Source organism: Myotis brandtii, unplaced genomic scaffold (assembly GCF_000412655.1).
Source record: "Myotis brandtii unplaced genomic scaffold, ASM41265v1 scaffold847, whole genome shotgun sequence".
Taxonomy (NCBI): Eukaryota; Metazoa; Chordata; class Mammalia; order Chiroptera; family Vespertilionidae; genus Myotis; species Myotis brandtii.
The window spans coordinates 1,418,425-1,445,739 of NW_005371441.1; the positions used below are offsets into that span (position 1 = coordinate 1,418,425).

Here is a 27,315-nt window from a genome sequence, read left to right on the forward strand (position 1 = left end):
TCAGGCTGGCAGGTGACTGAAGCTCCCAACCTCTCCTTTTTTTCTTTTTTTTTTTTAATTCTGGGATTTATTTACCTTTTATGGCTGTCACTGGAGCTGAGAGCCGGCTTTAGCTCTGAGGCTCGGCTCCAGCTCTGAGACCTCGACTGCTGAAAGCAGGTTTCTGGGCTTTGTTTACCTTCTGTATTTGAAACTTTGTTGTGACTCCAGCTCTGAGAGCCCGGCTAACTGAAAGCAGTTTTCTGGGTTTTGTTTAGCTTCTATATTTGCAACAATGTTTCTTAGAGTGCAAGCTCAGAGCTGGGCTGCGGCAGGCGGGGAACCTTGGCTTCCTCTGTCACTGGAACAAGCAAGCCTCATGTTCACTTCAGCTGCCTGGCTTCCGGCAGCCATCTTGGCTGGCAGTTAATTTGCATATCTCGCTGAATAGCCAATGGGAAGGGTAACGAAGTTACGGTTAATTACCATGTTTCTCTATTATTAGATAGGATTGGGATAATGAGACTTACTGAGGTTAAATAACTGGGACCAGGTATTAAATAGTGCCAGGGCCAGAGTTCAAGCCAAGGCTATCTGAGCCCAAATCCACTTGCTCTTAACTATTATGCTATAGAAGCCCTCTCTCCTTTAAAAATTATGGTTTCTACAACTAACTTTCCTAAAGCAATGTCCAGATGTTTGCTCACTAGGGGAAAGACTAATCGCTATAGAACTCTCTTCTTTCAACCCAGAAAGAAGTTTGGCCTTTTATCCACAGGTAAGTCACCAGGTGGAGGCTGTCTCACTTTGTGCTATTCCAACTGGTTTCCTGATTTCCCAGGGAAGCTCTCGAGGTAGAAAACAATTTCCTCAGTGACTGATAGCCCACCCCTTGGCCCCTCCGCCAAGTGAGTCCATAGCTTTGTGACTCTTGGTTTAATTTAAAAAAAAAATATTTTTTTAATTGATTTTAGAGAGAGAGGAAGGGAGAGGGAGAGAGAGATAGAAACATCAATGGGAGAGAGACATCGATTGGCTGCCTCCTGCACACTCCCTACTGGGGATCTAGCTGAAACCTGAGCATGTGTCTTGATTGGAATGAAACCAGTGACTTCTTGGTGTCAACCACTGAGCCACACTAGCTGGGTGTGACTCTTGGTTTCTTAAAGGTGTTTCTGTTGGTTCCCAATTGCTTGACTCATGTTATGACAAATTAGTGATGAAGACATTTCCTTGGGCTAGAAGGAATGAATATTCAAACAAGTAAGATAAAACTGTCTACATAAGAGGTGGCTGCTGTAGAGTGGGAGGACTTTGAGCAACTGGTTCATTTATTTCCCTGGCTTTAGGCAGACATATCTGATTGTTCCTGGCAGATGAAAGTCTACCGTTTTCAAAAGCTCCCTAGAGAAGGAGATGTCACTATGCCCTGTAACTATGCATAACAGTTGGGTAATTCTTTTCATAGCTAATCAAATACCTCCACCCGGCAATCTTGAATTTATTTCTAATTGTTTTTCCTAGGGAGCAATGGGCAAAGGATTGCCCACCTAATAGAAGGGGTCACACTTGTTCTGCTTTCTTGTCTTAGGAACTGGGCCTACAATGGAGGAAAGGACTCGCTGGTCTTCATGGAAGTATGGAGGATGAGGGGAGGAGTGAGCCCCAAACCCAAGCTCAGACGTGAAGGGCCAAGTCTTAGAGATCAGGAACCGTGGCCTTAGGACTTCTGGAGTCTCTGTAAGTTCTGTTTGCTTAGCTAGTGCCAGTCTTCCCATTGTGAAAACACTTTATAAAGAAAGGCTTTGTGTACTTGCTTACAGGGTAGCCAAGAGGAGGGTGAGGAGGCAGCAGGGTGCAGGTTGAATGAACTTAGGAAATTGGGGGAGAGAATGGCCTTGAGGGGCTTCTCTGTCAGGAGAGGATGCAGGCTGTTTTGCCACCTGAAGGACAAAGAGATAAGCAGCACAGGGAGTGACCTGGGGTCTCAGAAAGGATCCTGATACTGAGCAGTGGAACCCATCAGAGTTGATATGAGTCCTACCATGGACTCTAACACACTTGTAAACTGTGAGTAAAGTTCATGGCACCTCACCACAGCCCTGGTAAAATCACACCTCCTCCTGAGTTGTGGCTTCTGCACGCTTTGTATTTTTGTCTGTTCCAGGCAAAGAGCATAATTTTATTTTATTTTTTATATTTCAATTACAGTTTACATTTAATTTTATTTTGTATTAGTTTTAGGTGTACAGCATTGTAGTTAGACAACAATATACTTTGCAAAGTGATACCCCTGATATTCCAAGGGCCCTCCTGGCACCACAGTAGTTATTACAATATTATTGAGTATATTCCCTGTGCTGTACTTTACATCCCCATGACTATTTTGTAACTACTAATTTGTACTTCTTAATCCTTTCACCCAGTCCCCTAAGCCCACTCCCCTCTAGCTACCATCAGTCTGTTCTCTGTCTCTGTGAGTCTGTTTCAAAAAGCTATGGTACATATACACCATGGAATATTTACTTGACCATTAAAAAGAATGAAATATTATTTGTAACGGCATGGATGGATCTAGAAGGTATTCTGCTAAGTGAAATAAGTCAGTCAGAGAAAGACAAATACCAGATGATTTCACTGATATGTAGAATCTAAAGGACAGAATAAATGGACAAACAAAATTGAATGAGTTATTTTATATGGAAAGAAAAAATGGGGGAAGAAAAGGAAACATTTCTTGGAACAGGTGAACTTTTGGAAACACAGGTTTTCAATTTAGAAGGCAGGCACCAACAAATAAATAAGCAAAACAAAATAATAAACGAGGAAAAAGAAGACAATACAGAGAGAACACAGATGCATTATTTTAATATCATGTATCTTATCACATGCAATGACTTTCCAGTCTTCCATTTATTCCATTAGTGTTTATTAAATACTCTCCCATGTCTAGGAACTGCACTGTTTGCCCTGGACGAAAGCCCTGATGTAAAGGAGGGAGATGGTGATAAGTGAAAGATAGAGGTCCAGAGACAGTGTCATGGGGCTCAACGAAGGCCAGATCCATCTCAGCTGTGACCACACAGGAAAAGCTGGGGAGAAGGAAGCCTGAAAACTTGGACTTGAGGAGTGGCAGGTGGGATTTGGTCATGTCAGTCTGGTGGGAGGATGTCCTCGGTGGGGTGAATAGCAAGGACCCAGGCACAGAATGAGACAGTGCAGGGCTCAGCACGAGGAGAAAGCTGGGACTAAAGGAGGCCTGAATGGGCTGGAAGAAAGTAGTGCTGGGAGGAAATTCAGAGCCAAGATGTGGAGGTTCTTGATTCCTTCATTTGGTGGTCGGTGGGGAGTCATTGGAAGCTTTTGGCTTGTCAATAAGTGGCTGGAAGAAATGGGGTGCAGACTGTGGGCAATGCTCTGGTTCTAGGGCAGTGATGGCGAACCTTTTGAGCTCAGCGTGTCAGCATTTTGAAAAACCCTACCTTAACTCTGGTGCCGTGTCACATATAGAAATTTTTTGATATTTGCAACCATAATAAAACAAAGATTTATATTTTTGATATTTACTTTCTATATTTAAATGCCATTTAACAAAAATCAACCAAAAAATGAGTTTGCGTGTCACCTCTGACACACGTGTCATAGGTTCGCCATCACTGTTCTAGGGTGACTGCAAAAGCCCATCTCCTCCTGCCCACTGAAAATGATGACGTTATCTGGGTAAGTATCAGCGAAACCAGGAACCAATAGCCTGCTTCAGGCTACAGGGATGGTGCTGCTGGGGAAAAAACTGAGTGAGAAAAATGTTATGGAAGTTGCTAGGCAACTCTGGGTGATGTAAATGATGACTTCTGACCCCATCAACACCTCTCAGCTATGATTTGCTCTGAATCCTGCTAGTCCCAGCTCATGCTTCTCTGGTCATTGGGAAGCTGAACAACACCCCTTTTTTTTGGAGAGTTTACATATTACTCATTAGGGAATTGCCTGGTAGAGGATGTATTATGAACATACACAAATAGGCACTGTTCTTGGGATGGTGGCTTTGTGTTCCCCAGTCACACTGACCTTCCATGTTATGGAATTCTGAAGAACTAAGTGAAGTTATATCCAGCAAATTTTCAGAAAAATCCAACCCCAGATAATCACAGCCAAATTACATGTGTTCCTCAGTGTTGTTCCTCCCTGCTAAAGTGAACAATCCTGTAGCCGCAAGGAAGTATTAGCTGGAAGTTGAACACTTGTGTACCTTAATGGCAGTACAGCATGCCGTCATCACATACTCATTTTGAGGCCAGGTGGGCAACACATGTATTTCAAACTCCATCTGTCTCCCTGTTGTGCTCATGTCTGGGACAGCGGGGAACATCCATTTCCCTTTCTTCCACTTGCCTGGCCCTCCTTGGGGTCTGACCTCCAGATATGAACACTCTTCATCAGCCCCCTGGCCCTTCCTCTTACCTTAAGCATTAATTAATGTAGAAACTAGAAGTAGGGCTTGCTCAAATAGGTGCTCATTAAACTTTGTGGTCATAGGGAATAGCACCTGCCTTTTCACTGACACCCTTCGACATTGGTTTATAATATAGAAGTCTAAATCCTTAAAGAAGGATCCATGGGTTTATATTGAAATATGTCTCATCTTGTTTTCTATATTTATGATACTTCTCAATGACACAGAATGGGAAGGCGGGAAGGCAGGAAGCTGATGACATCACTCTTCAGCCTGAGACCACCAAGGGGCTCAGCTGTGGTTGAGCAGATTGGGTTTGTTACTCATTGTAGTGGGGAGGAAACACAGCGAGGGGGTTTTAGGGAGTGTCAGTAAGAGGGTGTGAGACAGGAATTACAGGGTTTGGGCTGCATTAGGTGTTTTGGGGGAGGGTTTGAGGAAGGGTTGCTTTGATCTGCATTGGATGCTGTCAGGAAGTAGGGAAAATCCCATGGCTGGGGATCCTAATCATTCTTATCTAGAAGGCATAAAGGACAGAGGAGGCTAGAGCTGTGACTGGGAGAGAAGCAGCAGCCACTCCTATTTGCCAGGGCAGGGAGACGTTGGTCATTTGTTTCAGCAATGTTCTAACCTTTGTGTTCAGACGGATGGTCTTGTTTTTGTCTTGATCCATCCTGGTCAGAGAATGTCTCTGTGTGGTGTCGATGTTCTTGAAAGTGTTTATGTTCCACAGGGGAACACCAGGGCCTGGCTGTGAGTGTCAGGCCAGCTTCGGTGATGAGACCTTGTAAAATGGGGATAAATATACTTACCCATAAGTCTGTTGAGAGGAGTATACCACTGTGACAAAGGGAAGCACATTGCTTGCATATGTGTGTCAAATGTGGCAACTTTATTTGTAGTTACCAGATAGTTGCCACCCACCGTTCAGTCCTGTAAGTGCAGGGGGATTGAAGGGCAATGACAGTGCAGGTCTTCTGAGGGTCTTCCTTTTATTCTTGGATGCTGGGGTGATGGCTGACTGTTGTAGAAGGATTATTTATTTGATTTGGAGTCAGGTGACCTGAGTTCTAACTCTGGCTTGGTCATCAATCGGTTGTAAAACTTTGAACAAGTCTCTTAACCGTTTGATCCTCAATTTGTTTATTTATAAAAATGAAGTAATAATGTCTGATCCGTTGCACCACCCAGAGTTATTGTGAGAATGAAATAAAAACTAGTAATTATCAATAAATACTTATGTGAGGGTACCACATGCAAAAAAAACATGTCTCAGAAGCACACGGCATTATGAAATGTAAGACTCTGTTAAAGAAACTTAGGAATTGGTCATAAATTTGTTCTAAAAAGTTGAGTTTAAAGTGGATGTCTACTGGTATAGAGCATATTCTTTTATATCTTTGAGATATAACATACAAGAGTACAAATTTTGACACGTTGACCTCCATGTAACTGCCACCCAGATTAAAATCAATGTTTCTAGAAGTCTTCCAGAAATCTTCATCATGTCCCTTCCTAGCCAACACCTCTAACATCCAGAGGTCACCACTTGTGTCACCATTGATTCGTTTTTGCCTATTCGTTAACATCATATAAATAGAATCATACAGTATGTTCTGGCTTCTTTTGTTCTCATAATGATTGTGAAAGTCATTCCAGTTGTTTGTACCAGTAGTTTGTTATTTTTGGAAATGATGAGTAGTGTTTCTTTGTATGATCACACACACTTCTTCTGTCTACACCAGCCATATTCCTGTTGATGGACATTTGGGCTGTTTCTGACTTCTACCCGTTATAAGTAAAGCTGCTAGGAACTTTCTTATCTTGTAATATTGGCTCCCATTATAAAATTTAGAAGTGTTTTCTAGAAAACATTTGGATTATGATGAGTAATATGAAGCATCAAACATTTAAACGAAGGCCTCCGCACCTCAAGGGCAGTGAGACTTTTGAACGCACCTTTCTTGTAAGTAAATGACAACCTGGTAGAGCAGAGTGCCTGGCATTACTCCTCCTTTTGGCACAGAAGCATAAGCGGCCACAGCGGTGGTTTTCATGCTGAGGTTGGTTGTAAAATGAAAAACAGTTTTTTTAAATAAGTAGAAAATAAGAGAAAAGCGGAAACTCTTTAGGCCTGGGAAGGGAAGAATTGTATATTAGGACTTACGTTTCAGTGATACATGCAAGTGTTTTCTGAGTTGCAACTCTGAAGGGAAAATTGTCCCAAACTCCATCTGGGACAGAATTCTGGGAGTGATGAAATTCACAACCTCCTTCTGGGAAGAAATCAGCATTTCAGGTAAACACCAAAGTGATTTTCTGATGAACTTTAAAGGTCTAAGACTTACCTACCTACCCTTTTGACTGTTAATGAGTATCAGTCATGAATTTAGTGATCTTTAGCCAAACATTTATCTTTTTAAATTGTTAGTCTAACAGTAAACCATCTTCTTTTTCTTTTTTTTTTTTTAAAATAAAATGTCCTCACCACAAATAGACCTTTGGATGGCCTACCAGAGGCCTTTTCCTTTGCAGCAAGATTGGAGAAATAATTTTAAAATGTGTTCATAAATTAGACTGATGAAAAGTCTCCTTAACACTATGTAAAATGTATTTCTATTATATTTTATGGGACAGACCATGTGAAATTAAATAATTTCCTGGATTCAGACACCAGATCTCTGCAATGGTCAGAAGCAGGGCTCTAGGACTGTCTCATCCCCAGGTGACACCTCAAGAGAGGAGACCAAGTGAAGGGCTCGCCAAGGGGACAGAGGCTGCACAACAAGTGAGGCAAACAGGGTTCATGCCAGGACACTGCCTGTGGGCTGAGCCAGGCCCTGGGAGGATGGGCTCAGTGGCCTCGGAGAGCTGACTAGTGTGGCCAACAGATAGAGGGCAGGGTCTGAGGACAGAGAGCGAGAAGCTGGAGTCTGCAGTCAGCCATAGGGGTAATCAGCCCTAGGGACAATCGGCCCTGGGTCTTGTGTCTTCTTAGAGGTCCTGGCCCTGACAAGCAGCATTTTGTGGCCTCACTAGATGGTAAGATCCATGAAGGCAGCATGTTGCCTGTCTTGCTCTGTGATATGTACCCTAGCACATAGTGGGTACGTAATAAACATCTATTGAAAGGGGCAGAGATGGAGGCTGTCAGAGGGGATTTTACCGCATCCTGGGAGCCACCGTGGGAAAAATCTAAGAAGGAAGCACCTTCGGCTTACATTGTATTTCACAACATGGTCAATGTTTTTATTTGTCTGGTTTTCATAAAGTAGAACAGCGAGAAAATATTTTATCTAATTAGAGTTTCACTGAAAGTTCATAAGGTACCTTTTCTAGTAATTCTAGTTTCTGGCCATTTTTCTGTGATGCTGAAACATGTGGATGAAGAGAGAGAAACATTCAATCATCTGTCTGGTTTCTTTTGTTTCTTTGCTTGATTGAATTTTAAACTGTTCTTCCAAACATTGGCAGCCTGCAAGCTGAGACAGGGCAAATGACAGAGATCTAATCCCGGGTTAATGAGAGCTGTAAGGCAATAATCATGGACATGTTGCCTTGCGTCAGTGTTTACTGCATGAGCCCGAGATTAATTTTATTTTAATTAGGATCATCACTGTGCCTTCAATTTCTTTAATAAATGCCAGGTCAAACCCATTACTTACTTCACAGCTGTGAATGAGTTCCCACTCTTTGTTAACATTTGCATATTCCCGAGGTCCTTTTTTCTTTAGGCAAGAGGAAATCCTCTTTCTGTTTCATGTTTAGGCTATTTAACTGGTTGGTTCTGTCCAAAACTGAACAGAAATAATATTCATGATCACTGCTCCTTAGGTCGAATGGACTCATTTGACTTTGCGTAAAACTTGCCAACATCTAACAAAAATGATCTCTTCTTAAGAGAAACCTTAGATGACTCTTTCAGTTAGGTCAACCTCAACACATCCACCATGTACTGAATTGTGTTCCCCTTTCTCCCATTGATGTTTTGAAGCCCTAATTCCCAATATCTAAGAGTATGATTGCTTATGGATAGAGGGTTTTGAAAGAGGTGATTAAGTTAAAATAAGGCTATTAGGGTGGGCCCTAATCCAATCTGACTGATGTCCTTATAAGAAGAGGGAATTTGGACACAGGATGAGACACCAGGGATGGGCAAAAGGTGGCCATCTGTAAGCCAAGCAGAAAGGCCTCAGGAGAAACCAAACCTGCCAATACCTTGATCTTGGACTCCTAACTTCCATAACTATGAGAAAATACATTTCTGTTGCTTAATTTATCCTATCTATGGTATTTTTTTTATGGTAGCTCTAGCAAACTAATACAATATCCTAGACCAAATTTATTTCTTTCCATACCTAAACTCATTCATTCTGCAACAGAGGCATTTACTGCTCACTGAATAGCCACGAAATTTCCTTAGAAGCCCTGCCCCCCTTTAGTTGGGTGGGGCCACGAACTAGTTCTGGTCTTGGGCAACAACAATCTTATCCCCTGTCATAAGAGGAAGCTACTGTTCCAGAGGCATAGCTCCAAGATGGTGGGGTTTCCATCCGGCCCCTGGGAGTCTGAGTGGAGCAAAACCTCCACAGGGTATGTCTCCTAGGGGAGAAATAATTCATTATTTTGTTAAGCCTGGGATTTTGGAGATTCACTTGTTTCTTCAGCGAACTCTATTTATTATCCCAACCTGTACAATCTCCATCCTCTTCGTTCTCCTGGGACTGTAAACTTAGCCATGTATCTGGACTCCTCTCACTTCATAGTTTCACATATGACTGGTCATTAGTCCTTTTTCTTCTACCTTTGCAACATTCCACAGGTCTGCCCTTATTTTCCATTCACAGAACTGCCTTTGTTATCTCCCTGAACAAATGGTGATGACAATGATGATGGTGGGACACTGTTCCAGGCACTGTTCTTCGTTCTTATAGAAAGTCTTTTAATCTCATACATAACCTGTGAAGTTAGTACTATTACCGTCTCCTTTTTAAAAATATATTTTTACCCATTGTAGAGAGGAAGGGAGAGGGAGAGAGAGAGAGAAACTTCAATGATGAGGGAGAATCATTGATTGGCTGTCTCCTGCATGCCCCACACTGGGGATCAAGCCTGCAATCTGGTCATGTGCCCTGACTAGGAATTGAATCATGATCTCCTGGTTCATAGGTTGATGCTCAACCACTGAGCCGTTCCAGCCAGGCTTACCATCTCCTTTTTCAGATGAAGAAATTGAGGTGCAGAGAGTTTAAGTAACTTGTTCAAGCTCATGCAGCTGGTAAGTGGCAGAGCTGGGATTTAAACCTTGTCAACATGGTTTCCATTGCTTTCAAATAAATTCACGGCATTAATGACCCTGCACGTCTTAGTCTCAGTGCACCCTCGTAGTCTCTTCTCCCATCAAGGACAACCCTCTACCACTGATCACTTCCAAGCTTTCACTCTAGTTCCAGTCTAAATTGTTTCTGTTCTCCAGACAAATCCTGCATTTGCCAACCTCTGTTGCATTGTCTAAGCTCTTCCATCAGAATTGCTCTCCCCCTTGGCCCTATGTATCAACATCCTGTGCATCCTGCAATGCCCCACTCAATAGCCACCTCTCTGGGAAGTCTTCCTTGGGTCATCTTCATTCAGCACTCTCATAATCCCTTGCCTGTATTTCCCTGTAGTCACTCATGGTTGACTTATCTGTGTGTGTGTGTGTGTGTGTGTGTGTGTGTGTGTGTGTGTGTGTGTGTGTGCCTCTCTTCCCATGAAGTATAAGCTCCCTGAGCAATGGGAACATGTTTTCTTTGTTTTTAGATGTCCCCTCTAAGTAATGGGCACAGTACACTGCACACAATCTTTGGGTGACAAATGTTGATTGCAATTAATTGAAAGGGAAGTTTCCTTGAATGCCTTGATATTTGACAGAAGATAATTGTTGTCGTTTCTCACTTTGGCCACCATGGCTTAGAATTCCCAATCAATCTGTGTGAAAGTGACTTTGTTAACATCAAATCATTTTTTTTCTTCACTCCTCTATCGGCTGTCATTTCTCTGAGTTTGATGCTATCACATCTCATCTGTGTTATGTTAGCAAATTGCTCCTTTGGTCTTTTTATTAGAGCTGGATTTCACTGGATTTCAATTATTACTTTGCTTTGATTTGTTGATTAAGAGCAGTCTTTTATCTTGGTGGCACTTTTCAAGCAAGTAGTAATATATGTTCCAGTGACTTGAAAGAAAAGAGGATGCTGTTTCTGCCTCTCTTTTTCCCCGGGAGTCTCACCTTTGAGCATTTCATGAAACCTTAGTCCTTTTCTTTCAGGGGTAAGTAGAAAGATGAAAGGAAAGTGGAGTTTGGTATTTCTGGTAAGAATGCAGGATGGATTTGAAACTTGGACAGCACTGGATTTTCTCAGGATTTCAGTTGATCATTTATCCTAAGAATGCATTGGTGTTAAATGGGTTCTAACACATGCATTTTCCGTGGTATGGCAGCCATCCTCCACCATGGCTTCAATGATCCTCGCCTCCTGGTATTCATGCTTTTGAATTGTCCCTCCCACACTAAATAGGGTAGCAATCTTGTGTAAACAGTAGGATACTGCAGAAGTGAAAGGGTGTGACTTCCAAGACTGGATTACTAAAGACATTGTGGTGTCCACCTTGCTCTATTGAATCACTTACTCTGGGGGAAGCCAGCCTCTAGGTTGTGAGGACCTGGAGCAATCCTACAGAGACATGCATGTGATAACGGATTGAGGCCTCCTGCCAACAGCCAGCACCAGTTTGACAACCACGTAAGTGCACCATCTTGAAAGTAGATCCTCTGGCCGCAGCCAAGCCCTCAGATGATTGTAGCCCCAACTTTAATTCATGAGAGACTGAAGCTAGATCAGCCCAGCAAAGCTGCCCCCAAAATCCTGACCCTTAGAATCTATGTGAGATTATATATGTTTATATTTGTTTCAGGCAGCTAAGTTTTGAGGTAATTTGCTATGCAGCAATACAGAACTAGTGTACATGGCACATGAAGTTTGATTTTACAGGTTGGTTCTCTATGAACCCATAGTCTTGCATTTTCAGTCCTAACAATATTTTGGGCAGTATATATAGAGATGGCTCTTTGTATGGTTCAAGTATGAATCAATGGTATACAAACAAGATGGTCCAATGCTCAGTATAGAGAGATTGCCTCAGTTTCCTGCTTCGATTGGGCCTGAATCCCTGGAACAGTTCCAAGTCATGCTCCCCTTACCTGCTCCACCCGCCCAAGACTCCCTTTGCTCCCTCCTCTCAGCCATTCTCACCCCTCTCCCAGGTGCTCTGTCACCCCTCTCTCAGGACTCAGAGGCACCCCCCTGGGCCTCCATGCTCCTTACACCTACCACCATGCCTGGCTGCTCTGATGGGGGTGCCATGACTCTGAAGAACATTTTTAAATATTTTCTTCATCAGTCCCGTAAGGAGAGACAACACGCTGAGAAACTGATACAAATGGAAAATCACAGAGAGGCCATAGCCTCTTTTTTTTTGCAACGAAAAGAAAGAACTAAAAGCTGTAACCTCCATGTGTCTCCATGTGCCTTACATATGCCACCATGCCTGGCTGCTCCGATGGGGGTGCCATGACTCTGAAGAACATTATTAAATATTTTCTTCATCAGTCCTGTAAGGAGAGACAACACACTGAGGAACTGATACAAACGGAAAATCACAAAGAGGCCACAGCCTCTTTTTTTGCAACGAAAAGAAAGAACTAAAAGCTGTAACGTCTGCATTTCACTGGGTGGGGAGAGAGCGCGAGTGATTCAGCACTTCAGTAGAACAAACCAGCTTCAGACACAGAAGATCCTACATGGGGGCCTCCTTGACACCCATTCCCTGCAGGAGCAGGCGAAGCCACCAAAGCTAACTTGCACGAGACGGGGCTCCAGATTCTGACACGGCAGCATCTCCTCGACGGGTCGGGTACCCCTGAGACAGCCACTAGTCAGGTATGGGCTGCTCCCCTCTGCCTGGGAAAAGGTGGTCTCACCCACTCTGTTTCAGAAGGTGCTGCTGGCTATCTGGGAAGTCTGCAACACCTTTCCCTCTCCTCCGCCTTCCCTCCCTCTCCCCTTCTCCTTGTTTATACTCCTACACACTGGCACAATTATAAAATCAGTCCTTATATTTAAGCCCAGCTGGTGTGGCTCAATGGTTGAGCATCTCTCACCCACTCTTGTCTGTTTCAGAAGGTGCTGATGGCTACCTGGGAAGTCTGCAACACCTTTCCCTCTCCTCCGCCTTCCCACCCTCTCCCCTCCTCCTTCTTTATACTCCTATACACTGGCACAATTATAAAATCAGTCCTTACATTTAAGCCCAGCTGGTGTGGCTCAATAGTTGAGCATCATCCTATGAAACAGGAGGTCATGGTTCAATGCCCAGGTTGAGGGCTTGAGCCCCTGTGGTGGTGGGGGTGGGGCAGCCAATCAACGATTCTCTCTCATCATTGAAGTTTCTCTTCCTCTCCCTTCCTTTCTGAAATCAATAAAACTCTTCCTCTCCCTTCCTTTCTGAACTTAATAAAAATATATTTTAAAAAATACATTGAAGGCACTTAGTTGAAAGTTTGCATTGCTTTATAGGCAAGGAGTATGGAGAAGATTTGTGTAAAATTCCATAAGGATTAATTTTATTACTTTAGTAAGATAAAAATTAAAACAAATATATTAAGTGTATATGGTTTCCTGTAAAATGTTTAAGAATACAAGTCATTTCTAACTTAAATATTTGCCATGTATCTGCACAATTTAGAGAGAAGTAGAAGTTAAAATCTGCATGGTTAATGTAGTCAGTGTTCAAAACCATACTGGGTAATTTAGACAAAAAAATATACTTCATCTCCTTTGATTAAATCTGCAAGATACTGTAGCTGCCAAATTTGCACTTGGCTCATATTTCACAGATAGATTTGAAAGCTATTGTCAATAATTTCTGCTATCAGGATACATTCAATAGCTGCTACTGCCCACCTCAGATCACTTCGGGTTTTAATCTACTAATGCTCACACCTGTGAATGGGTCAAGCTTGGCTAAGTGTCCACAACAATGGCCTTGGGTGGTCTGAAGCCATCCTGGTCATTAATCTGAGTCCCAGAATCTCAGGGGTGACAGAGGGTTCTGGTCCTTTCAGGCCTCCTGGAAGCTTCGTCTGCCCTGAGCATCACGGTCAAGTCCAGGCCTGCCTATGGGGCAGGGTCAGCTGTTTGCCCCTCAGCTCCTGCCCTGCCTTCCCTGGTCCCTCAGGCCAGTCCACATAGCCTGGCTCCAGGCAACACAGCTCAGTTCTGGGAAGGAATGGTGTCTGGCTGCCTTTTCCTATTCATGGTGTCAATCAGGTGCTTTACAAAGTTGTCCCTCACCACCCCATCAAGAGCTATTGTGTTATTGAAACTGCTGTGGGCACTTCCTGGGAGCCTGTAATTCATCAAACAGAAACACACAATGAGAAGTATGAGCAAATTCTATGAGTGTTTGCTCCTCTCTGAGCTGCCAGGGCAGGAGAGTACTTTGTGCTTCTTGCCCTTGGAGCGATCTGAGGGCCCAGCTAGCCGACTCTCAGTCAGTCACAGTCATGCTCATGCTGCTCTGAGGGGAATTTCTGGAAGGGAGCACTGTTCTCCAGGAGTGGACTCCACCACCCAGGGCCAAAGGCCACTTCTGCGACCAGTTCTCTGATGAGGCCTGGACTCTAAGGGACAGCCTTGGGCAAAACTCTGAAGTGGGTGGGTTTGTCTTATGGGTTACTCCTTTGAGTCCTCTCCATCAGCACATCCTGTCCTGGTTTTCTCATCCTCTATTCTCACCACTCCCAGTCCATGGCCATTTCCTTCTCTTCACTGGCTCCCAACCATCCAGGCCAACAGGCTTCATCCAAGGCCAACTTCCCCTCCATCTAGGACATCCCAAGCTTCACCTTCTCATCCTTTCCCTTGGCTTGTAAACGAGAAGGTCTTCCCCACTCATGGGATAAACAAAGAGACCCCAGCACCCCTTGGTCTGCTCTGCTTTTGAGGGAGCTCGGGCCATCCCGAGTTGCTCCGTATGTACATATAAAATCACACCTTTCTGTAACCAAGCCTATGGGGAGAAGGTGCAGCCTTAAGGTGGGGACATCATTGTGGGCAGGCTGTGGGGGCCACCCCCAGGGGCAGTGTAGGTCCTGCAGAGGTAACTCTCAACTGGGACAAAATTAGTTGACTACAGTTCACAACTAAATAATGTTCATGGGCATCTTTTGTTTTGCTTGCAGTTTTCTTAAATTTTTATTTAGTTGACATTTTAAAATGAGGAGATTTCACATGAAAAATCTGTATTTCTGGCTTCTCTTGAAAATCTGAAGAGGTGGCCCTGTGGGCACTGACTAGATCGATCTTGGTGGACGTGAAGAATGTACCTTTATTTGTGCAAATAGGTCTGTTGTACTCTCTTTGGGGGCTGAGGGCTGCAGGCTGGGGAAGGCCTTGCAGGTGGAGATGAGGGACCACCAGGCCCCTGGGGAACTAGTGCCTGGTGCTGTTTTGGAGGAAGTTAGAGTTGAGATTCTTTGCTCAGAACCCCATGTCTGGAATCAAAAGGAAGTGACAAAAGTGATCCATTTGCATTTGAATAAACATGGTTTCACAATGAGGCTGATGTCAACACTTCTAAGAAACTCTGAGGCTGTATTACTCAGGAAGTTCCTCAGAGTCAAGAAAAGTCGATTCTGGGGCTGGGGGCGGGGGAGGGGGCGGGTGAAGCTCACCACGGAAGGCCTGTGCAATCCCGCAGGGCCTCATGTTTGGTTTCATGCTCTGCTGATGTCTTGAAATTACTGATAATCTTGGAGTAGTTTCATTTTACACTATGCCGCCTCCCCAAATTATGTAACCAGTCCCTGCAGAGCTTAACCAAAACAGGACCCTCTACATCACCAAGGAGATCTTTTTGAGAGTGGTTTTAAAAAGATATAAAACATTGAAGGATGTCCTGCTGCTCTGGGGTTTTGAGCAGAGAGTAAGTCTGTGTAACACTGTGCTAATCGGTGAAATTAGGGAATCTGGTCAGTGAATGATCGAGTTCCTAGGAGAATGTGGGAACAACTTAAAATGTTAAATGACCAGAAAGCGATTTCTCTCTCCAGGAGGGTGAAGTTAACCTCTCTGCTTTAAGAACTGTATCAGCCTAGCCAGTGTGGTTCAGTGGTTGAATGTCCTATGAACCAGGAGGTCACAGTTGGATGGATGGACCAGGGTCAGCTAGGACCATGTGTGGAGTAATCATGTCTGAAGCTGAAATTCCTCATGGGCTTTCAGACTTTGGATGCTTCTGGAAGGTGATCTACTCAGTGTTGCTACTTTCTGAGTGCACACGAGAAATTAGGATGGTCTGCTCTATTCCTTCCAAAGGAATGGAGTGTAAATACAGGGCTCCCACAGCATGAGCTCAACCAAATCAGTGCGGGGCAGGCCCTCTTCTGAAGGCCTGCCTCCAGGGGCATTTGACTGGGCAGTTTCACAGGGCCCATCCTTGATTTAATGCAACCACCTCTTCTTGTTCTGCTGCCCGTCAGCCAGACAGCCAGGCTCAAGTAGGTCCCCCTGGCCTGAGTCAGGCACTGGCCCACCGTGTTCCCAAGCGCTATTGCTGAAGCCCACCCCTCAGGATCTGAACTCAGGGACCAAGCGCCTTCAACCTGCCCCCTCGTGCATGGGTGAGCGGGACTCCCAGAAACAACCCCCCACTCCTCTCTGTGAATACCCTCAATGCGAGAGAGGGGTGTGCGAGTTGCATGACCCCTTCTCCCCACTTCCTTTATGCAGTCCTAGGCGGTGGTCTCACACTTAATTTGGCGTGTGGTATCTACTGTTGTTTGGGGGTCTCAGTGAAATGAGATTTGATTCCTCTTACAAGGGTTTACTCTGTGTTGGGCCCCATGTTAATCACTTAGAGTCTAAGCGCGTGATCTCATTTCATCGTCCTGACACCGTTATGAGGTAGGCACTGTTCTTGCACCCATTTTACTGAAGCTAGAAAATTTAACATCTGGCCAAGATCAACCAGCTACTCAGTGACAGAGCCCAGATTCAAAGCTAGGTCTAGCTGACTCCAAGGCCTAGTGTGGATTACTGCAATAGTTAAGACTTTATCAGTTTTTAGTTGTCCAGAAAAGCCCTAGAAACAGAACTTTAAAATATTAACTAAAAGTCTCCCTACACCTTACATTGTTCAGAATGGCACATCTCTGCTGAAAGTAGGAAATAAGGTTCAGGGCTTATCCATAATCTCACAACTCATTATGAGGCAGAGGCTGCTGTGGGCTCATCAAAACCTTGTTCCCCTTTCTGCCTGGGCACATAGCTAAACTCTATTTCCCAGGTTCCCTTGCAATTAGGAGTGGCCCACGTGACCGAGTCCTACCCAATAGAATGTGATGCGTGCTGGTTCCTGGCCTGGCCTCTGAAAAGCTACCCTATGCTGTCTTCTAGGCTGTCCCTTCCTCGCCTAGGACTGTCATGAGCTGAAGGTAGCAGTTTTTATGAGTCTGGCTGTCTTTCTAAGTGACTGCATGGGGGAGGGCCGCTATGGGGGAGGGCTGTGCATTTCCTTAGAATTAAAATATACATGAGCACAGAATACACTGGGTAGTAGTGCAGCCATTACATAGTTTGGGTCTTTGCCATAGCAATTAGCTATTCTAATGAGCACACACTGTGTTACTAAGACATGAGCAGGTGCACAAGCAGAGTGTAGGGCTCACGGGCCAGATGGAGATAAGCGCCGCATAAAATCCCTGCGTGGCACTACTTCCCAGAAAAATAAATGTAAGGATTAAAGTTTTTTCTGAATAGTTTCAAAATATCGTTTCATGCCAATACAAGGTCAGCTAACTAGCTACAGCCTGGGAAGTGTCCTGGGCCATTTGAGGAGTTCATAAATAAACAAGATCCAGTCTGCCTGGGTGTGGCTCAGCCATTGAGCACCCATCCAGGAACCAAGAGGTCACTGGTTCAATTACCCATCAGGGCACATGCCCGGGTTGTGGGCTTAATCCCCAGTAGGGGGCGTGCAGGAGGCAGCCAATCAGTGATTTTCTCTCATCATTGATATTTCTCTCTCTCTCTCCCTTTCCCTTCCTCTCTGAAAGCAATAAAAATATATTAAATAAATATGATCCACATACTATCTTGACCACATCAGGTAAATGATCCCCATTAACAAAACTCCTGCAGTCTCATTCTAATTTCTCATGTGCACTCAGAAAACTTACTAGAACCTTCAGGAGGTTTGAAGAAAAGAAGTCATCAGTCTCCACCCTGTGAATAGAATGATCACTACCATCCTCTTGTTAGTCTGTTTAAAAATTTCACTTTTCATTCTGGCCTTTCTAACCATGTCCAGAGGACATGCAACATGTGGGAAGACAGCTATTTAAGCAAACAAAGAGTTCAGCTTTTAAGTAAGCAAAGTGAGTTTATTTGCAAACACTAACTTTCCTCCTCAGGAAGACAAGCCACAACTCTAGGTCCTTCCAATTACAAAGTGATGTGTACCTTGCTCTTGGGGTGTTCCATTAGAAAGGATTCATTGTACCTGATGGAGGTGGCGGGGGAGAGAATGGAGCAAGAGCTCGCTGAGTCTGGACATGAGCTTTCTGAAGGAGATACCTTGCTCTGGGGTGTTCCATTAGAAAGGATTCCTTGTACCTGCTTGATGGAGGTGGCCGGGGAGAGAATGGAGCGAGAGCTCGCTGAGTCTGGACATGAGCTTTCTGAAGGAGGCTGTGGGGTGTCAGAATCTTGGGTTTGGAGGAATGTGAGTGGGCGGTGCCCAGGAAGAGCTGGCCCCTCAGAGACTCAGAGCGATGGCCAGATGTGCTACTGGCATGCAGTGGGCACTTCATGAACATCTGCTGGAGATGTTTGTGATGAGAGGGGGAAGGGGCTACATTGGCTGGCTCTGCCCTTACGAGCTGTGTGATTTGGGCAAGTTACTTAACCTCTCTGTGTTTCCATTGCCTCATCTGCAAAATGATGAGTGAGGATTAAATAGTTAGTAAATGTACAAGAAGCAATTATGACAGTAGCTGGCATTTTGTAGAATTATATAAGTATTGCTGTTGTCATAGTAGTAGTATTAATATTCTCCTGAATATTGACTTTTAGAACAGTTAAGTAATTCTCAATGTTTCTTTCATAATTAGCTGAGTAGAAGAGTATAGAAGAGTTACAGATTACCGACATGATATTTTTATGTCCAAATAGCATTTGGTATTTAAATATCTTTCATATTTAAAAAATTAACATATTTAGTCATGTATTTATTCATTAAATCTACTGCTTGCCAAATACCACACTAAGCACAAGGTAATAGAGTAAGCCAAATCATTTTTTTTTCCTGAAAATTTATAATCTAAACCCTGTTGGTTAAAACTAATGTTTTCCAGCCTCACAAATTTTCCAAATCCACTTTTATTTTATATCTCAAATGTTTAAACTTTTATAAGCTGGTCTTTTCTTGCAGGATTCTTTCTCTAACATTTTGGCCTACTAACTAGGTACTGGGACCAGTTTCTGTTAATTAAAAACATCAACTGACACTCAGTGCATTTGAACAAGAATTAATAATTCCAGCCTTTAAAAAACATTTCCAAAAAGACATTTGTAGAAGATTACTTCTAATTCTAAGTGTGGTATTTTGTATTTATTTCCATTTCCCCCCTGTAAGGTGAAAAACAAAATTTTTCAACAGGTAGGACAGTGGGTGAGAGCGGGAACCACTGACTGGAACCTGGGTGCCGAGCTCTGAGCCCTGGGAAGTGCCTCCAGCAGGACTGGCAGGAGGTGGCATGAGCTGCCACTCTCTCTTCTGGGTTGATGGCTGACAATACTAGTGCCCATGGCATTCTTCCTTGCAGAGCCTGGACGCTGCCTCGCAGCCCTCCACCAAGCAGAGAGCGTAGTGGCCCCTGTGAGGCCACACGAGCCGTCTTTTGAGATAGAACGTATTTTCTGTCCCAAGTCTGCCGGAGACTGTAGTTAGCAGCCAGGAGCACACTCGCCTTTTAAGGCTCTGCATCAGGTCTTAGTGCTGGAGTAACAAAGTGCTACAAACCGGGAGGCTCAAAACAGCAGACATCTGTTCTCTCCCAGTTCTGGAGATGTGGTCGAAAAGCCAGGTGTTGGCAGGGCCACCCTCTCTCTGAAGACTCTGGGAGGGGAATCCTTCCTCCCCTCTTCTAGCTTCTGGTGTTTCTGGTTTGTAGATGCATCACGTGGCTTGGCATTCCTTGGCTTGTAGACACATCACTCCACTCTCTGCCTCCGTGATGACAGCATTCTCTCTTTTCCTCCTATAAGGACACCAGTCTTCCTGGACTAACGGCCCACCCTACCTTAGTATGACCATATCCTCACTAATTTCCTAAGAAAGCCACGTTCTGAGTGTCCAGGAAGGACATGAATTTTGGGGGGTGGAGACACTATTCAACCCAGCACAGGACCTTTGCCGACTGTCATCACACAGCTGGTGTACCCCAGTCAATAGCTGCTTCCTTGGTCCTGGAGGATGAGAGGGAGGGCTGGCCTTGGGGGCAGGGAGGAGTAGGGGACATGTGGGAGGGGAAAGGCTTGTGCTAAGCTCTGCCAGCACAGGGTTGTGATGAGGGACAGAGCACTTGGAATCTGCACCTGAGGGAGGACAGGACCTGGACATTAGGAAGAGAGACACCAATCACCCGCTCGCAGCTTGGCTCCAGCCTGGAACCCAACCAGAACTGCATTCCAGGATTAGCAACCACAGATGGCCCAGCTCGCCCCCTGTGTGTGGAGTCTGACTTGCTCCTTCCCGCCTGGCTGCTTTTGCAGCACAATAGGGAAATTAGCTTCTTCCTGTTTCCCAGGAACGCGCCACGCTTCTTGGTTCTCTAGAAGCATGCATGTACTAGCATTTTTATTTTCTGAAAGGAGGGCTGCGATGACAATCGCAGTTCTGAGATATATACAGTGACAGTGTGGGAAGGACCTCGAGGCTTCTCTTCCTTCATTATGCACTCCCGCATTCCTGGGCTTCTCTCTATAGAAACTCTTTCTAGGGGGTCAGAGAGCCTGAGGGCATCTGGGATTTTTAATAATGTTCTCTCTCTGTGGGTTGGGCAGTTGGGGCAGAGGAGGTTAAGGTTAGTTATTACTTATTCTATAGCGTGTGGCTCTGCTGTCTACACGGAGGACATTATCTACATTGACTGCTTGGGTCTTTTTCTGGGCTGTAGCATTATTGCTCTACCCTGACATACAGGGTTATAATTTGGTCTAGATGTCAAACATTTGGTATGCAATACAGTGCAATTGATCTTTCTGTTATTTTAACTATGAAAGCTGGAAAAAAATGCCATTTTCTACTTAAGGTGTTTTGTTTGTATGCTTGTATTTTTCTACTTAGGTTATTCAATTTCTTGGTGGTATGATAGATATACACAACTATATAATTCCATCTGATTCCTCTATTATTCTATAAATGGGGTGTTTTTGTCTGTTCCTAAAGGTACATTCTTTTTATATTTCAAATTGCTTCACCAGTTTCAAATTGTACAGTGAAATTCCCACTGTGGCTGACTCGGGCATTTCTATAGAAATCGACCTGTTTGATTAAGCACTTATGGAGGAACTGATGATGATGATTCTGTGTTTTTGTGTGGAGCAAAGCCACAGAGGAGAGAGCAGTTAAGGTGGGAAAGAATGGAAGATGGCCGAGGAGAGCCAACACAGGCCTCAAGCTAGGATGAACTAAGGACTGTACATCTGCTTTGCCCCTGACTGATATAAGAGCAACACCACCACCATTGCTCTTTAAACTCGGGGGTGAAGTAGGGCTCACTTAGCTTCTCAGAGCTTGGTTTCTTTATCTTTCAAACATGATTATTATCCTTGCATGTTGGTTTCTTTATCTTTCAAAAATGATTATCAATCTTTCAAACATGCTCATCAGCCTTGCACATAGCTTACCACGCAGGGCTGTGGGGAAATTTAATGAGGTAATGTTTATGTTAAAGCGCCTGACTCATAACAGGTGTCAGTGATGGGTAGCTTTTGGTAGTATTAGACCCAAACTGTTATAAATCTGGGTCATCTGCTCCGGACCAGACTAGCTCAGAACCTGCTGACCACGGCTGTGGGTCCACTTCCCTGTGGGGGACATCTCAGAATCCAATCATGAGGCTGAAGAAAAATCTCGGGGGTGAAGTAGGGCTCACTTAGCTTCTCAGAGCTTGGTTTCTTTATCTTTCAAACATGATTATCAACCTTGCATGTTGGTTTCTTTATCTTTCAAAAATGATTATCAATCTTTCAAACATGCTCATCAGCCTTGCACATAGCTTACCACGCAGGGCTGTGGGGAAATTTAATGAGGTAATGTTTATGTTAAAGTGCCTGACTCATAACAGGTGTCAGTGATGGGTAGCTTTTGGTAGTATTAGACCCAAACTGTTATAAACCTGGGTCATCTGCTCCGGACCAGACTAGCTTAGAACCTGCCCACCACGGCTGTGTGTCCACTTCCCTGTGGAGGACATCTCAGAATCCAATCATGAGGCTGAAGAAAAATTGCTTCTTTTACCTTCCTCAGTGGTGCCCAAGGAGTTTGGCTTCTAGAAGGACCTTCTAAATTTCCAGATAATTGACACTGGAATGTTAGGCCCTTCTTTGTTACCCAGAACCTTGTCCATTAGGATGGAGCCCATGGTAACACACATTGCTACACAACACAACACACAGCACAGTGCAACTATCCCAGCAGTCCTGAGAGACACATAGAGAAACAGACAAGGGGAGGATTCTCACGCCACCCTCTCTAGCACACGGTGTACAGACAGAGCGATGGCCACGTGGCCTTGGCAGAAGGTGACCATCTTTCTGGGTCGCTGGACTCAGCCCTACTTTTATCAGAGATTTTCAGAGGAGGAAATGAAAACCAGCGTCTCATTCTCTCAAGCTGGAGGGAAGTGCCCAGTTACTACTGCTATTATTGTGGCCATGACGGTTTCTAAGCCAGTCCTAATGACAAAGCATGACCTTTGGCACTGCTTTCCCAACTGTGCTCCTGACCTGGTGCAGCTGTGAGCTGCTTGCTTCTCGCTTCTGGTCCGTGGTGATGTAAGTGCAGAACTCGAGAGTAGATGTTTGGAAAGTTTTGGAGACATATACATTTTTTTCGGTTGCAGTTGACATATTATATTACTTTCAGGTGTATGATATAATGATCAGACATTTATATAACAAATGGAGTGATTGCCCCAATAAGTCTAGTACCCAGCTGGCACCATGCATAGTTCTTAGAATATTATTGACTATATTCCCTACTCTGTACTTTTCGTGGTGATGTAAGTGCAGAACTTGAGAGTAGATGTTTGGAAAGTTTTGGAGACATTTACATTTTTTTCGGTTGCAGTTGACACATTATATTACTTTCAGGTGTATGATATAATGATCAGACATTTATATAACAAATGGAGTGATTGCCCCAATAAGTCTAGTACCCAGCTGGCACCATGCATAGTTCTTAGAATATTATTGACTATATTCCCTACTCTGTACTTTATGTCCCCATGACTAATTTGTGACTACTAATTTGTACTTCTAAATCTCTTCACCTTTTGCCAGGTGGGAGGGGGGTTGGGGGAGGGAGAGGCTAACCAAGTTTCAGAGACATTTGACGTTGTCATGGACCCAGTGGTATGGACTGGTGTCAGGACAGGCTTTAGACCAGCTGTTGCCAACCGGTGGTCCGTGGACCACTGGTGGATTGTCATGGACCCAGTGGTATGGACTGGTGTCAGAGGACAGGCTTTAGACCATCTGTTGCCAACCGGTGGTCCGCAGACCACTGGTGGTCCGTGAGGTTTGAAAGGCTGGCAACCGCTGCTTTAGACCACTCCTTGTGTCGTCAGATGTCCCTGGTGAGTCGCAGGTGACACATGCTGCAGATGAATTGTGCACTGTAGGACCGCACCTTGGTCCAATGACCTGGGAGAAAACAAAGCTGGTCCTTCTCCACAGATGGCCTTAGGTAGTAGCCTTTGGAATCATTCCCACTTTTGCAGATGCAAAGCAACCGCTGGGCGATGGCCTAGTCGGATAAGAGGAGGGCTGGAGTCATAATCTGATTTTACACCTGATTCCTTAGTCGCTGTCTCATAACGGCCTCAAACAAACACGGTGTTGAAAAGCTGGAACTGAACACTGGAGGAAAAGGTGATTGTGTAGGACGCTGGGACAACTGGGTGACAGTTGTTTCCTTTGTTACTGTGGAAACAGTAAAAACCCAGGGATCTGTAGAGGGGAGAATTGTGACTTGCTATGATTTAAAGGAATATACACACCAGTTTGGGCCTCATTGATGGGAGATGAGACAGACCTGCATTTTTGCATATTTGCATTGGAGAATCAAGAAAAAAATGTGACATGGCTGGTGTGACTCAGTAGTTGAGCATTGACCTTCGATTCCCAGTTGGGGCACATGCCCTGGTTGCTGGCTTGATCCCCAGTAGTGGCTGCACAGGGGGCAACCTATCAATGATTCTCTCTCATCATTGATGTTTCTCTCTCTCTCTCCCTCTCCCTTCCTCTCTGAATTCAATAAAAATATATTTAAAAAATGTGTATAGCCAGAAATGGAGATAGTTTCACTTGTTCACTATTTGGGGCCCCTGCCATGTGGTAAGCTCTGCTCTCGGTTCTAAGAACAGAAATTCAGTTAGGCACGTCCTCATCTTCAAGAGGAGGGACAGATGACCTAACAGGCTCCTCTGTCACAGGGAGGTGTCCGGTGCTACTAACAGTCTCACACTGTTTCAGAAAGTGGAGATACCAAGGTAAACGATAGAGTGCTGCCCAAATGAAGTTTCCATATATATATTTTTTTCTGGTGGGAGAGCTAGGCAGTCAACAAATACATATACATTTTCAAGTCGTCATAAGAATGAGGACGAGACAGAGAGGGTGAGGGGGTGGAGTGGTGGTGCAAAAAGAAGGCCTGTGTGAGGAGGTGACACGTGGGCAGAGACCTGATCACTGGAAGGTGTGATGGGTGATGTGATAGAGAGACAGATGGTGGCCCCTGGGCAAACATGAGAGTGACACCTCGCTAGGAAATCGAGAAGAGCTTAGTTGGGAGTTTATGGGCACAGGCAGAAGTAGAGAGGGGCAGTTTTTGATTTGGGAACTCCAAGTTGAGTGACATATTGGGCAGCATGACCTGTGTGTGTGAGGGGTGGGGTGGGGAGTGTCTGCACAGAAAGTAAGGAACAGAGCAAGAAAAGGCTCCTGTGCAATGCTACGTTGTTTGGACCTTACCTGAAGAGATCGGGGAGGGAAGTGATATGATCTCATTTGCTTAGTAATACAGAGAGGGGGTGGGAGGCCGGGCAGGGGATCAAGCTAAGAAAGCACAGGAGAAATCTGGGAGGGAGTGTGGGAACAGACAGGAGGGGACAGATCTGAGATCCAGATAAATGTGGGATCATTAGGATTTGCTTATTGATTGGGTACAGTGGATGAAGTTTCTAGATTGGACAAAGAAGGGGATGGTGCTAAACAGTCCCAGCAATAGGAAGATAGGAAGTGAAGCAGGTTCTTCCGGAGAAGGTGGTGACTTCAGTTTGAATTTGTAACTTGCAGTGACTGCAAGGCATCCAGGGGCAGGTGTCAACTGGGTAAGCAGTTGGATGTTGGCGTTCACCTCCACCTATTGGGACTTGTCAATGGGAACAATAACTGGACCGTGTTGTGTGGCGAGTGGGAGCAGGATCCCTATGGAGATGTTTTCTCACTGTTCTCCTCATGTCCCTGAAGTCAGAATATGGTGTGGCCACAGACTCTTGGGGACATTGTTAGAACAATGGTGAGTCAGTCCTCTCTGCAGTGTTCATGATTCCTTCACACATAACAGCAGGCACCGTTCTAGGTGCTTTATTCCCAGGAACTCATTTTCCCTCCGGACAGCCTGTGACACAAGCACTACTGATCATTTTACAGATGGAGAAATGGAGGCACAGAGAGGTTAAGTAACTTACAAAGGTCACACGGTGCCTGAGTGGCAGAGGCCAGACTCAATCCGTGCAGTTGGGATCTCAGGTTCATGCTGGAACCCATCACTGTATACCTGTCCTCAAGCTGGAGGCTCTACCAACTGCTAATGGCCTTCTGATCTTATCCTCCAGGCACTCGGCCATTTCCTGAGGGGACGTGGAGGTCAGTGGAGGTGCATCTTAATGTCCAACATTCTTCTTCTTTAGTTTTTTTGTGGCACCTGCAGGAGGGTCACATGCATGCCCTATGCCAGCTATTTTGGGTCAACACTGTTTACATGAACACTTAGTAACTTAGTAATGACAGAAAGAAAGTGCCAGGTGAGTAAATAACCAGCCTGAAGTGTGCCATTAAGACCGAGGAGAGCCAGGGTTGGCACCTGCGGGCACTGTTCTGGCTGACAGCAGCAGTTTTCAAGTTCTGGGTCGCAATCCTTTAGTGGGCTGGAAATCAATTTAGTAGATTGTGAGCAGCATTCCTTAAAAATAATGAAACACAACAGAATAGAATAGCATGTGTCAGAGAGTATCACATGTAATTTGGGTAAGCTATGTGTGTGGATATATATTTGGGTCATGACATACAATGTATTTCTTACTGTGGTTTGGGGTAAAAAATGTTTAAAAGATACTATGCTAGAGCATCCTTTACTGTACTGACCATCCATGGCCAAAAATATATTCACTCTACTATTTTGTTCTCTATTGTGTACTTCCAATAGGAACATACTTGCATAGTGCATTGGCACTAAATGCAGTCTACGTGTGGACATAAAGCTCCGACCAGAAATCCGCTTTGATTTGGGGAGTTTGTGGCAGGTAGATGGTGGTAGGGGGTCAAAGTGGGAGCTTCAGCAGGAGACAAAATCACCTGGGGAAAGCCTGTGAATGAGCAAAGGAGGAACTGAGGGAACCACCTATCTTTTCTATATATATATATATATTCTTAGCGAGAGAGGAAGGGAGAGGGATAGAGAGGTAGAAACATCAATGATGAGACAGGACCATTGATCAGCTGACTCCTGCACCGCCCCCTCCCTGCAACTGGGGATTAAGCCTGCAACTTGGGCATGTGCCCTGACTGGGGAATCAAACCAGTGACATCTCGGTTCCTGGGTCCATGCTCAACTGCTGAGCCACACCAGCTGAGTGGGAACCACCTACCTTTAAGGCGGGGATGTAGGAAAGGAGCACACACAACTCGCTGCAATGGAAGAAACAAAGAGGTGGGTGTTGGCAAGGGAGCCAAGAGAGGAGAGAGTCTGAAGAGGAGGGAGAGGTTCAAGATGGTCAAAGGTGGCAGGAGGTCAAGTTAGATAAGAGCTGAAAAGCACCTATGGATTGAGCAACATGGAGGTCGATGGTGCCCTTGGTTGGTGCCTTCAGACCAGTGGAGGCAGTTGGATGCAGAAGGTTGAGTGGTAAGAGGGAAAGACAGAGACATGGGCCAATGGGCAACTCTTCCCAAACATTTGGCAGTGAAGGGGGAAGGCAAGTGGCTACTTGCTAGAGAGGCTACTGTCTTCTCTAAACAAATGACCCTAGTTTACAGAAAGAGACAATATTCCACAAGCTGAGTTCACAGGCAGGCCCAGGGGTATTTAATCTTTCTTAGGAGAAATGACACGAAGCTACATTTCTATCCCCCTTACTTTTCCTCATCTCTGAACAGTAGGGGAGAATTTCTTTCTTTCTTTCTTCTTCCTTCCTTCCTTCCTTCCTTCCTTCCTTCCTTCCTTCCTTCCTTCCTTTCCTTCCTTCCCTCCTTCCTTCCTTCCTTCCTTCC

General features: G+C 44.7%; 1 protein-coding gene across 1 annotated transcript in view; it reads left to right on the forward strand.

Annotated features, from left to right (window-relative positions):
• The window catches only part of PPP1R14C (protein phosphatase 1, regulatory (inhibitor) subunit 14C), a 123,249-nt gene that overhangs the window by 31,856 nt on the left and 64,078 nt on the right, over positions 1-27,315 (forward strand). Inside the window, exon 4 of the mRNA XM_005884732.2 lies at positions 12,308-12,414. Within this exon, the coding sequence (XP_005884794.2) occupies positions 12,308-12,414 (107 nt within the window). The remainder of the gene's footprint in view (positions 1-12,307; positions 12,415-27,315) is intronic.